General features: G+C 39.4%; 1 protein-coding gene across 2 annotated transcripts in view; it reads right to left on the bottom strand.

Annotated features, from left to right (window-relative positions):
• Positions 1-14,347, bottom strand: part of vgll4b (vestigial-like family member 4b) — a 43,593-nt gene that overhangs the window by 20,087 nt on the left and 9,159 nt on the right. The window contains exon 1 of one of the 2 annotated variants that reach the window (XM_044348565.1): positions 5,706-6,137. The exons of the other annotated variant lie outside the window; for it this stretch is intronic. Coding sequence (XP_044204500.1) covers positions 5,706-5,787 — 82 coding nt within the window. The 5' untranslated portion in view covers positions 5,788-6,137. Of the gene's footprint in view, positions 1-5,705; positions 6,138-14,347 lie in introns of those variants that run through there. 2 annotated transcript variants of the gene reach the window in all.

Here is a 14,347-nt window from a genome sequence, read left to right on the forward strand (position 1 = left end):
CAGTCCTCTTGGATGAGGAAGTAACTTTTGGATGCATGAGGACATAAAATCTGGGGGAAAACCTGTTCAAACCGAGCTGAAAATACTTATATGATTAAATCATTTAGCGGGAAGTAGCATGCACCCAAACACAGTGTAAGAACTTTGTAATGTAATAAAATATGTGCTCTGTTCCTCCAATGTTCCTCTATGTATGTTTAGTCTTAGCATGGCCTCCCAAACACAGCAGCACCTCCTCCCCCCCTCTCTCTCTCTCTCTCTCTCCCTCTCTGGCATGTTCCTGCTCGCCCTACTGTGTACCATGGCAACAAGGATGACATCATTATTTTTGGCAGGACAGAGGGATGGCAATAAAAGAAGAGAGACTGTGACACCGGATTATCCAATCAGGATCCAGGGCACATAATAGCTTATCAGAGGTTTCAGGAGTGAAGCGCTCAACAAGTGGTGAATCTGTGAGTGTTTCTCCTGCAAACAAGTAAGACATTTGACCGTATGGAGTCAAATCCTGTTGGCCTAACTGCTGCACCACAGTGACACAAATTGCACAAATTGACACTCAGTTGACTCAGTAAGTCCCACATTCATGAAGGCTATAATGTTCAGTTTTTGTTGAAGCTGGTTTGGATAGGTATTGATTCAGCTCAAGTGATTTTGGAGACTGTAGTTTCAATATCACCTCTAACATTATGACCTTCATGAATGTTTTGGAGTCATTTCAGGGTTGTTAGATTAGACTGCATTAGTTTTAGCTAGGCGTACTAAACTGGCAATTGAGTGAATTTATTTCTCTTACCCTGACAGACTTTTAACAGGATTGTTTCTCAAATATTAAAAATGTACTTAACTACATATTACAAACAAAATAAAATACAGAAGTTGGCAGAAGGAGCGAATTGCAGGGACCAAAAGGACAAACAATTACAAGGGAGTCAGTATTCTCAAATCTAAAGACAGATGGGAACAAGGAAAATCGGCAGGTACTCACACAACTGCACAATATAATAACTTACAGTACAATGGTTTTTACATATCTACTCTACACACCAGTACTTGTTTTTTTTTTCCTTTAAACCAGCAGACAATCAGTGGAAAGCAGGCAATTACACAGAAGTAAAACTCCTCTCTATCCTTTCGCCTCTCTGCTCTCTCAGTTCATTAGGTCTACATGATCAAAGCCTATTTCTCTTGACAGAACTTCAAACAGTTTGGAATCAGGATGAGATTGGATTACAAACGGAGGTGAACCTCTCTCTCTCTCTCTCTACTTCCCAGTATCTCTCTCCCTCTCTCTCTCTCTCTCTCTCTCCTTCCCAGTATCTCTCTTTCTCTCTCTCTATCCTTTTCCCCTCCAGATACTTATAAAAGATGAGTCCAAGCTTGTCCTCTTCTCTCTCTGCAAAGCTGCAAAGTGATTATTTTTGGCCGAGTTTCTCAGTAACCTGAACTTGGCCCTCTGGGGGTTGTCTTTATTTTTCAAGTCTATGGAGGTTTTTGTTCTTTAAATACTCAAAAGGACATGCTACACTGGAAAAAAAAAAACTCTTCAACAGAAGTTCTTGTCTTTGTGAACTGAACTTTTAAACCGGATGTTAGATTGGTTTGATCTCTGACAGAAAAAGGAAAAGAGAGCAAGACAGACAGACAGAGAGGGAGAGAGGTTGACAAAAGTACATGGCTTTGAGGAGGTTTTCAACCTTGTTTATTTTCTACTGCTCAGCAGCAAAAAGGGACAGTCAGCATTCCCCTGAACCCCTCACTGCCAGGCCTACAACTGATAGCAGCTTTAGAGAGAGAGAAAGGGAGAGCTGGAATGAGAGAGACAGACAGATGAACCAACGGACAGAGAGAGCTCTATAACATTGCAGGGCGGTCATACATATCTTCCACAAGAGTGTTGAGTGCAAATCAATCACACAACTGGCTAAAAACAATTTCCAGAGATATAATCGACACAACGGTTTAATATTATTGGGAATACAAAAAAGCAATTAGTTGGTTTTACATTGCAGGAGACTGGAGTGTTGCTTTTCTTTTAAGTACACATTAGGGCAAATTGGTGTTAATTAAACAAATAATGGACTTCCTTTGACACCAACAGTGATGTTTATGTCATAACGTGATATTACATTGGTCCCCAAAAGGCACACTGTGAACTTTTCTTCTCAGTTAGCCATAGAGTCGCTAGTGGGAGAAGCTATTTCAGGCATCCCTGGTTAAAAGTCCCATTCATTTTTCCCACAGATGATGTTACGTGACTCACAGTTGGAGCACTTCTACCATTTGGAACGGCATGAAACCCTCCTGGTTGAATCATCAGTCCAAAAGATTAGTGATTGCATTAGAAAATATCTGGTTCTTCAATAAAAAAAAAGTCAAAAGTACAAACTTGTTTACCTTAAAACTATGAGAGAGACGTTGACTAAAACTCCTGCGGTTGATTTCAGCAAGAAACATCTAGCCTAATTACAAAGCTTAAAATTCTGTTACATGCATCACTAACGGCAGGAGGAAGCTAAAGACTACAGTGGTGAGAAAATGGACAATACAAACTAAAGCTTAAGCCGATTCACTTTAAAATCATGTGTAAATTTTGATTAAGAAACTATGGGACTATAACCACTATGCTTTTAAATCCCCAGCCCTCTGATTCACACCTCTAACTGGCTTTTTCTCCATGGCAACGGCGGCCGTGGCTCATGGGTATTGTAGTATCAGGACATTACTTCTCAGAGACGTTTAAATAATTTACACTGATAGATATAAACCTATATGATCATTACATTGTCATGTGTTTCTATGTTAAGTAACTTTTAGGATATCGTTTAAATGGGAATACAGAACTGGTGAAAACACTTCTGAAACTAGCAGCTCCTTTGGCACTAGATGTGGTAGGGTTTCACTTTCCTATTCTACACTTCAGCATGAAACAATGGTATTTGACCCCAGTCCTTCAGTCCAGCCAGGCTATCTGCCATCACAACCACTGATGTCCTTTAGGCAAACTCTACAGTATATGACTACTGCAAGTAAGTAACTGAAATCTGTCATTCATGGATAAGGTTGGGTACCGTTCAGCATTGTACATAAATTCCCAGAAATGGTTCAAAAAGGTTTTTCCTACCCAAACCTACTCAGTTGAATTGAGATGAGTTAAGTGATACAGACATAAAGATACAGAGGAGGTAGTAAGGGGAAGAAACATTAGAAGCAATGAATGTCACCTTTCACATGTTATAAACTTTGTCAGGCAATTTAAGAAAAGAAACAATTAACATAACCTGATTAATAGCCTGGAATTATTGACAACCTTTCAATTTACTACAGCACGCAAACACCTAAGTCTGAATCTAGATCGGTGTCTTTATACTAAACTCTGTGACTTAATTCATCGGCACAAAAAACAAGACATCAGTGAAACCTCTCCATTTATCATATGTTTTGATTTTTTTTTTTTTTTTTTGCCATGAAGACGACGCTTGCAGGATTTTACTACACCTCACTCCAGATATCTGATTATTCAAACAAATCATTAAACCTCAGATTACTGGGGAAGTCAGGATATTGCAAACCATCTAAACACTTTAAGTGAAGTATTACACTACTAATAGACCACATATTAAAACACCTAACTCTTGATCAGGGTGTATGTTCACACGTACTGTGTGAGATAAATGGTTAAATGTCACACCAACACTTGCTAATAAACACTGATGATGATGAAAATAACAGTGGAAGAGCTTTATTGAAGAATTGAAGCTCTCAGGACGATGCACCAATAGTAATGAATTTACACATGTGTGTTTGTGGGGGAATGTATTCAAATATGTGCGCTCATGCAAACAACAACAAGCCAGCACACTCACAGTATCACAAAGCTCCTCCAACCCCTTCTTGGCTCAACATGTTTGAACATGAATAGGTTTTCTTTCACTGCTTTTTACTGATTGGCCCTTTCCCCCCTTTTTTATCTCAGAGTTCTTATCATGAGGCACATGATGGAGTCAGATTTGAGCTAAGTCAGCTAAAAACAATACATACACAAAAAAGACCAAAAAAACCGTATAGATGGACTAACCCTGCAGAGATGTGCTTCCAGTGAGAGAAATTACACATTGAGTTTGAAACATTATGTCAAAGAGACACCCAGAGGACACACAAGTATAAAAATATCACTAAAGAGTAGTCCCCTCCCCTCTTCACTCCTGTAATTTTCTTCACTGAGTTCACTGGGTATGAAACCTGAGAAAGATGAGTAAAACCTTCTGATTGGATTCAATCCCAGGCCAGTGGCAGTTTTATCTGCTACACTATCACTGTCAGGAGGCGAAAACTGTCACTGGAATGACACAATAATGGCACATGTACCCAAACTCCAGAGCAAAACTTGAAAAGTCACATGCCAAAAAGCAATAATCTTAACTGCAGTCTGTCAAACAGGAATTACAGCAACACACTACTTTTTTTGCAAAGTGTTAGAAACAGACAAAAACACAACTCTGTCATCAGAGGCCACTATCACATGCTTAATCACTACTACTTGCAGTAAAAGTCAGCCTCAACACAGTAACTCATCACTGCATTTGTAATGTTGATATGTAACTACAACTCTTTTCCCTCTCCTTATTTGATGAATGGTACTTGGCCATATGCCAAACTACCTCTCTGACCCTCTCCGCAAAATGATTTTCAGTCGTCACACAATTTTAATATGAGTGCTAATACAAGTTCAAGAAATGTTTTTCTTTCAGGGCTAGCAGGGTTATTTCTGCATGCTCCAGAGAGAAACAGGGTAATACAGAGGGAAAAGCTTGTTTTTACCCACAACAACAGAGCAGAGAGGAGTTACACTACTCCAAAGACGGCCACTTTGCAAAGATATTTCAGCTCCTGCTCTCTGCCTTCATGACATAACTTAAAATTTTATGCTGCCAATGTCTGAAATAACTTGTAGTCCACAAGGAGAAGAGAAGAGCTTATCACACTGACACAGACAGATTCTGAAATGCAACTTCCAGTTTGCTCTACTATTAACAAAAGAAAAATCAAGTCAAAAATCAGTGTCCTCCCAGGAGACTTTGCCAGAATCTGATTCAACTTAAGGCAGACATATAACCAGAAACATCACAGTGTTAGTAATGTGTTAGTCTGCTGTGAATAACAGAGAGCAGAAAGTCAGAATAATTGTGCAGACTAGTTAAACAGTGTGAGTCAGCCATAGGAGAGCCATGAAATTCACACATGGCTTACAGCCTTTGATCTCAATCATTAGCCAGGTCTTCCTTTTCAGGGGAGCATTCAATAACACGGAAAAATGATAAAGACAGGCTTATAATCACACTTCCACTTTTCAGATAACGAGCAAACAGTCAAAAATGAGAATAGAAGCTAAGGTTAACTACGTTGCTAACGGTTACAGAGTTACGTTCCGTTGGAAAATACAACGTACGCTGAAAAGTTACTAACTGGTTTTGGTTTGTATTCATAAGTCATGTAAACATCAAACAAATCAATATATATTAAAATCTACATCTTTTCTTTTCTAGGTATGTGGAAAGTGCTATATTTTGTAAAAGCTTCGACGGTGTCAACAACGCTGCTAACGTTAACTTCACTCACATCGTTAACGGGCAACGGCGACTTCCAAGTTCTACAAACAACCGTTAATAACAGCCACAAAACAGCCCCAAAACCCTCCATTTTACCTTCGTAGCAGAGAATGCCAATGTTGTTGTTCATTTTGTCCAGATACTGGTAGTTCAACAGGTCCATTTTCGTTAGTAGCATTTATCGAGTTTTTACAACAACAAAAAAAAGACCAGCTTTTTTTTCCTCTCCTCTCAAGCGACGGTCAAAAAGCTAAAAGGCCCAGCCTCCAACTTTAGTTTTCTAGAAACCCCCTTTAATAAAACCCCGCAGAGAGGATACAAACCGGATTCCCCCAGTTACTCTAATGAGTTTAGTTTTGTTTTAAAATGCAGGTAAATGTGTCGCGGTGACAAAGAGCAAAAAAAAAAAAATAAAAAGAGTAGCGTCAGTTCTCCTCACAGCCAGCTGTAAGTCGACTGCACTGACACGCAGGCTATGCTTGGTATGACTCCGCTGCTGCACCACTGGTTTCCTCTGCTGCTGAGAGGGGCGCACTGGGCATGCTCGCTAAATCCCTGGAGCGCCTCAAATATCAGGGATGTTTTACGCGCAAGATCAGCCTCTCCAAACACATCCAGAGAGAAAGAGAGAGAAAGAGGGGGGGCGGTAGAGGGAGGCAGACCAAAGAAGCTGCAATCCCGTATTCAATTTTAGAAGAACACAAAACAGTGAAAAAAAAAAAGTATCTTATGCAACAGTTTTGCCATCATGCCAGGGATTGTTGAGGTAGCACAGACGCACATGGTGCTCTAGGAATACAGAGATGATAACTAAAGAGATTAAAAGTGCCATAAAATACGTTATGGTCGCTATATCGCGGGGTGTGAGTCCCTGCAGGAATATTATGGGGATATAGTGATAGTGTAGCAGCTATAAAGTTTGATAAACTATTATAACTGTTGACTTTAAACGTATCTGTGTGGGGAGTAAAGCAGTGATTGTTTATAGATACAGTATGGGGGCAGGGAAATGAGAGAAAGGGAAAATAAGGGGAAGGACAAAGACAAAAAAGTTTAAACAAGGACATATAGCTTCTTTTTTTATGTTGTTTCTACTTTCCTGCCTGGCTCCAATAGTGTCCCATTAGTCTTCCTTGCTTTATATGTGTCACGTTCCACACAACAGAACAGAGATAATGTAATATAATACACTTTAGACATTCAGATGAGCCCTCAAGAAGGTATATGGACATAGTTGCACGTACTGTATGGAAAAATCATAATAGTATAGATTAGAGTAGTTTGTATAAACTGTGTGCAATATGAGGAAAACGCTTACAAATGCTTGAAGTAGTTTTATAAATGGAAGGAAAACAAACTTCAGTGTGTTGATGTTAATGAATATAAAAAATAACCAAAGGTCCAAGGAAGTGTTCTCAGTTTCAGAGTGGTTCTCTCCTGCCCCCTGGTGCACGAGATGGGCAATAAAAAAAAAAAAAAAGGACTGGTGTGGAAAAAAGCAGGAGGTAAATGAGATGAAAAGATGGAAATGGGTGTAGTCATCATAGATGAATGTGATTTTGACTGTCCTCACATTACACGGTTCGTGTGGATAGAGTGGAGAACAGTTTCCTCAGGGTGCTTGACTGAGAACATAATGAGCAAGGTGTGGCTGCGCTTCAGAGTGTAAGTTTATACTCGCACAGTTGCCGTGCCCATGTGCATGTTTTCGTGTGACACATACCCACAAACACACAGACCAGGAAATGAGCAATGTCATGAAAAGGTCACACAAATACCTGTGCTGTCATTACAAACTAGATAGATAAGACTTGGTTTTATAGTCATAATGAAATATATTTTAAAAAGCAATAGAAACAACTGCTCAGTAGGACACAAAATGTAAAATGAACGAAAAACAGCATAATGAACAGATAATGAATTGTGAGAAACCTCAAGTAAGAGGAGAAGTTTTCAGGCTAGTGGATTTACTTTCCTATCCAGGCCTCCATGTAGTTTAAAAGCACTTTTATAGTATAGACGACATTACCAGCAGACTGGCCGGACCTCATTCAATCCCTAAAATCATGACTGACTCTCTGACCTCTGCCTCACTAAACAGGCCTCTCTCAACCTGTAACACTGCTCAACTGGATTAACACACTAATACAGAGGGCTTTACCCCCTGTTTCTTTCCACGTCTCTCACAAACACCGAGACTCAGCCACAACTCCAAAACAAACACAAACACAGTACGTATGCAGCTATACAAGAAACACTCATACACCTACCCAACCCTGGTTCACAAATACACAACACATCATTACACCCCCGCCTTTCTTTCTTGTACACACACAAGCACACACATACAAAAGCCTCCCCCCCTCTCTCCTCCCCCTGGCCTCCCCCTCTCAAGCCAGCTCAGTTCTTGTCTTATTGGATAGCCATTGTTTCTAGTTTCACACATTGCAGGCTGAATTCAAACCGAGTCTCCATGCGGTGCTACTGCCACTGTACAGCTGGTGTTGTAGGTTACGACTAACTCAGGCTCATGAAAGCATCTAAAAAGTGAGACGCTTGAAGCTTGTTGCTTATTCCTCAGCTTGTATTGTATTGTGTACAAACGTGTGTCAACATGTAAAAAAGTTTTTGCAGGAAGTCCAAGTTAAATTGTTGAAAGCTTTATAAAGTTATGGACTGTGCAGTGTTAGAACTTTTCAGGAAACATGATGAGAGTTGACATCTTTTAACAGAGGGTTGGTGTAAGACGATGGCCGTATGGGAATGTCATTAGAAAATAGGGTAATCTTTAAAAAAAAAAAAGTGAGGAGAAAAGACAATTCTGCAGCAGCTTTTAGAAAATAGGGATCTAAACATCATGGTTTGAATCTAAAACAACATCCATTGGCAGTAAGCTTGTGCCAGACTTAAACAGAGAGCCACAGTACACAAAACCTAAATAATTCCATGCAGCTGATCTGTCAAACACAATGACTGAGACTTTCATAATGCGATGAGGCAGCTCATTGAAGCTTTTAACAGGCAAAAAGACTTAGTGACTCTCCAAAACCTTTAACTGTCTAAAATGGAGCTGATCTGTCTTTGTTTCACCACAGGAGAGAACCAAGGATGTTTACAACCTTCTACTCTACATTTACAAGGGGCATGCTTATAAAAAATACTCATAAAGTCATCATGAATGACATAAGTGATGATCAAGTAAAGTACACCTTTCCCAACAAAAATCAAAACAATCAGTCTAGTTTATTAGATTATTAGATGAATAGTTTGGTTGGGCTGCTTTTACTTTAACATACACACTTGTCTTCATATTCTCACAAACACCTTATGTAAAATTAACTAATAAAGAGAAACAAGCTCTTTACCACAGTGTCTTTGTTCTCTCTGGGCATGCTGCAAGACTGAGTAAGTATACTAAGGAGATTAATGGTTATACAACAAGTTGGTAAAATTCCACCTCTTTCTTCCATAGGGACAAGTTGTTACACATAACTTATCCTACTGTGGAAATAACCTTTTCTCCTCACTGTTTCCCCGAGCCCGTTTTCTTGTGACTCACACAAGTGTCAAAATTAAGAGCGCCCTGTGAGCACTGATGACTTGCACTGATGTCAGCTATAAGAAAAGGCAGGCTGCGACATTGCCCCTGTTAGAAAAACTACCAACATAATTAAAGATAAACGTTTCTGGAAAAGCATTACTGTCTGTCGACTAAACCTTATTTTACCAATTAATAATTCAACTACTACAGGATGAGCTGGCTTATAAAGTGCTTGTCCTTAAAAAACAAGTACGCAGACTTCAATAACCAGGTTTGAATTGCTCTCAGCAATAACTTCGATTCATCTCTTGAATAAATGGGTGGACAGTCTATCAGTCCACCCATCTTTCATTTAGTGGTGTGAGTACACACAATCACCTTTCATCTCCAGTGAAGAATTCCTGCTTTCCTGTCATTATCCCCTTACTTCCTGCCTGTCCATTTATTTATCTAATCTATGAGGACAAGGCACTACCAAATCTAGTTAATCTCATGCAGTGTTGTGTGTCTCTCTGAACAGGTCTGAGCTTCTCCAGGGAGTGGGTGTGTCTGGATAACAACACTGCATAGGCCAGGTGGTGATTCATCCTTATGCTTTATTAACACGCTCCAGTGTTGTAACACAAACACTGACAGAATAAAAGACTGGAAGATGATGGCAGAGAGTGTAAAAAAAAAAAAAAAGACTGCCTTGCTTCTGCCTCTCTCACCTCTCTTGCTTCCCTCCTTGATTTCAGCCTTTCCAGTTATTTGTTAATCTTATTAAATGATCTGTATGCTTTGTTGAAATGCATAAAAGTTTTTAAAAGTGGAGTTCAACATGTGAGTGACTACAAGAAACACAATCTTTAAAGTTGGCAGAATGACTTTCACACTGGCAGAGATCAAAGGTCAAATCCTTGATTGCTTTATGGTGCCCTCTGTTGAAATACCATCACACCACTGGCTTTGTTTACATGGTGACATAATGGATTGAAGACGTTTATCCCCTCTTAAATTCGTTGTCTCAACTTTCGTTATCATGGCGGTTACTTAACTGTGAGTTTTACACAGCTCTTGAGGCTGTAAAAGGTTTGATTACATAAATAATATCTACAAACCCCATAGTAGGACAGACAGACCTGTATTTCAAGTTATGATACTATAGATTGATGCTCTACATTTCTTAACTATCTACAAATTAAATTTACTAATCCCATGTGGATGAATTCTAACTTTTAGATTACCTCTTTAAAAATCCCTGCTTCTCATTAGCCAGAAGTTTGGTTTTCTGTGAGGACGTTTACATCATCTCACTAAGCATTCAGAGGCAAAATTACACAGCTGCAACAAGACACCATTGCAGACGGTTCCTGGGAGTGTTGAGATGAAAAGATCCTCAACATATACTCACAGAAGAGGAAATATCAGGTTGCCACACCGAAACGATGATAACAACAGGTGATTGTGTGTGTGTGTGTGTGTGTGTGTGTGTGTGTGTGTGTGTCAGATGTTGAAGGTTGTAAACCCTGTCAGACGTTAACAAATCTAAAGTTTTGTTTAAATTTAAATACTGGTCCCACATCTCACTCGCTGTGGGCATGTTTCATTTTCACCATTATGTCATCTGATGGGGGGGTTTTTAAGATATGAGACCATTTATACTCAATTTTAACAATTCTTTTAACCCCTGTATACTCAATCTTTATAAAATGAAGAATACGCAGAGAAGGTGGTTCCAGTTATGATACATGCTGTAACCAGCAGGTAATGACAGAAACAAGGTAAATGTTTAATGTCATGGGGATAACATAGACCTTTCCTAATTTTACACCTAAATGTACACAACTAAATGATTTTGTTTTTGTTATATCCCTTCCCATCATGTTATACTGTTACTACTGTTTTTAAGTTGAAAAGATGCTTTATATTGACAGTTTAAGGTTTAAATGAGGATACTGATATTTTCATCTATGAAGTATTTGTACACCATGTGAGAGTTTGATCTGCATTAGTGACACCTCCAAACTATGTCGTATAGAATTACCAATACATGATCAGCGTAAAACAGCCTTCAGCCACGACCATCGCATCCACACATGGTAACCAACTGGAATGTGAACCACGTGGACTGTGATGGTTGAGATGAAGAAGGGGCTGTACAACAAGCATGGAAGACCATTTCTGAACTCAAATATCACACAGTACTATAGCTGCATCAGGAGCCCGGATCACCTGTTCACTATGATCATTACAGTTTCTCAGTAACGTTATACAAGCTGCAGTGATACAAATGAGATAAGCCAGCTGCGGCCTGTGCAAAATGTTCTCTGAGAGCTAAGACATCTGAGTTGTCTGTGTCATGCTCTTTCTTATTGCCCATCTGCCCTGATTCTCCTCTACTGTCTCAGCAGACTGTCTCACTCTTTTCTCAAAGTAACCTGCTGTCTATATGCTCTTTTTTGTCTCCTGTTTGAGTTTCCCCCTCTCATGCTGTCTGTACTCCTTGTTCTATTGATTTAACAAAGCTGTTCACTGATAATGCAATATCAGGCCTTGGCAGTCTTTGTTAAATGTCCATCTGAAATCCCTTCTTTGCTCCAAATCTTTTTTTCTTCACTCACTCTCGCTCTAAGTGCTCTCCGTTCCTCCTTCCTCCTCCTTCTCCTCCAGCTTCCAGAGCTTGCCTGCCAAATTTTGTTTACGACATAAACAAAGCAGTCGTGAGACAGACAGCGGCTGCACTCTCACATTTTGTCATTTCAAGGTTGGATATTTATGTTTCTGCAAGAATGCAAAACACTGGAACATAATTCAAATCTGATTGGAAGATGCAAATCTTCTTCTGAGCAGGAGGTTGAAACTCAGACATCTCAGGTGTCACTGATATCATCTGCAGAAAAATAACATCAGTTCAGGGCGTTTTTAAACAGAACATTCACTCTTAAAAAATGAATGTGGATAAAACATGTATCCAGTAAATTGGTTAGCTGCATGGTTTGTCATACACTTGAAAAACAAATTTGGAAGCTTGTCAGTGTCTGTTTTGTTGCTAAAGCATTTCAAAAACACAACACCTGGCAAATCTTTTTCTGGTAATGGAAAATGATCGCTGTTCCCATTAGCCAGTGGGACCTATGACAACATTCTTGCCATGCTAACAATTAGCTGGTAACAAACTGACTCCGGGGGCTTATTATTTATTTGCCAAGACTGCTCCTACGTGGGACAGCAGGCTCTGTGCCACAACCACTCATGTTCTGCATCTGTGCCTGGATTACAGCCTCGGCATGCTCAGATGTCGTCAACACAACCTTATCACTACATGCCGAGGCTCCAAATACAATACATACTTTTCTAAGTGGAGTATGTTCACAGACTATCAGGTATTGCTATGTATCACTCTTCCTGTTTTCTTCTAACAAATTAATATTGTTGAACCAGATACCCTTGAAATGTCCTTGAATATTAAATAATAAACTAAACTCAAATTAGGGCAAAGAGAAACACAATCAATACATGATGAGTATTGTTTCTTTAAATATATTTATATAAACCCCAAGCAATGTTAAATGCAATAAATAATGTAAACCTGTTGTATTAATATGTTATGCACTGCGCTATCTTTGTGAATACCTGTACATAAGGGATAAATAGCAGTTCAGTGTTTCAGGAGTCATTAATCAAATCAACTCAAAATGTCACTGCAGTAACACTTCTTCTTAGCACTATAAAGGTTAACTTTTTCTTTGTGGGAAACATTGCAATCCTGTTTCATTTCATTCTGAGTAACTATGGCGAGTGCTATCAAAAAGAGAGGAATGTTAAGTATGTGTGGTCAGCACAGCTCTGAGAAAAAGTTCCTAAGACAGCAGAGCTGGTATGGGACTAGCAAGCGTGGCATTTACTGAGAGGGAATCTAGGACGTGGGTTCTTAAACATTTTCAGTCAGGAAGCCAACATTAAGAAAAGTAGCTTTGGCCAGGGCCCCGAATTCTGGCAATCATTCTTTTCAGATGAGGACTGATAAACCTGCACATTTGACCTGTTGAAATTTGGATACACATTTGGAGCTGAAAAGCTCTACCTTGGAAAGGCAGTACCTTTAAGTGTGTTAAAACTTGGCCTTTTCAATGTGGTGGTTGAAGTTCCTCGCTGGCAGGTGAGTGTATATCGAAGGAGGTGCATGGTTGTCTTTGCTCTCTCCAGGTGGAGCAGTGGAGTTAACAATAAGGGCTGCACTACACGGAAAACTTTTGTTTTTAAAGTTTAGCGGGCCTTAACATGTACATCTAAATATAGTATATATAGACTGAACAACTAACAATTGGTGAAAGGAAATAACATCATTTCTATCTTGACCAATCTATGTCAAAAATGAGAATTTTTTTTTTTCCAAACAGCAACTGTTTTGATATGATGTGACAAAATCATTTTATTGTAAATTTTAATGTTTTAATTAATGTGCAAAACAGAAATGCTTGAGTGTTGAGGAAAACAAGGATCAATTGTATTTAACCTTGTGGCTTGGCACGGTGACCCTCTGACACTTGACCTTTGACCTTGTGACCATGGTGGCCCCTTGCCCCTCTATTCTTAATGGCCACCCGCTGAACCATGACACTACCAAAGCAATGACGATGACGTAAGTGCCTGTGTGCTTGTATGTGTGTGTGTGTGTGTCAACAGAAAAGTATGCGGAGGGAAGCGTATGTATAGGCACAGAGATGAATGGAGGAATGGAAGACAGCAACAGGTAGACTGAAGGGAGGAAGCCGTCATTCCCCACAACCTGCGTTTAATCTCCCTTTCCTGCACGGATATCCGCAACCAATCTTGAACATAAAAACATATATTATATGTCTATTTATCACAGCGCTGGATAATGATTAACTACAGTGCAATCTCTGTTAGGTCATACTTTCTTTTACTTTTACTTTTTGATCAAATCAAAGCATTTAGGAGCAGTGACAGGATTCCTAATACCTCACATTCTGTACATCGATGCCTTTTATGATCGAAAAAAGGAGGTAAAAAGGGGATAAAAGAACGAGAGCACTTGTGTAACGTAAAGTCAGTGTTAAAGTGGGACGAGTGTTACATTGTCTGAACATCACTTGGACCTAGTCATCCATGAGTACTTCACTGTGCTGATAAAAGCTTTGCTGATAACCAAGATTTATCTACTTTAGACTCCTTGACCCACACACACACACAC

This window comes from Thunnus albacares, chromosome 4 (genome assembly GCF_914725855.1).
Source record: "Thunnus albacares chromosome 4, fThuAlb1.1, whole genome shotgun sequence".
NCBI lineage: Eukaryota > Metazoa > Chordata > Actinopteri > Scombriformes > Scombridae > Thunnus > Thunnus albacares.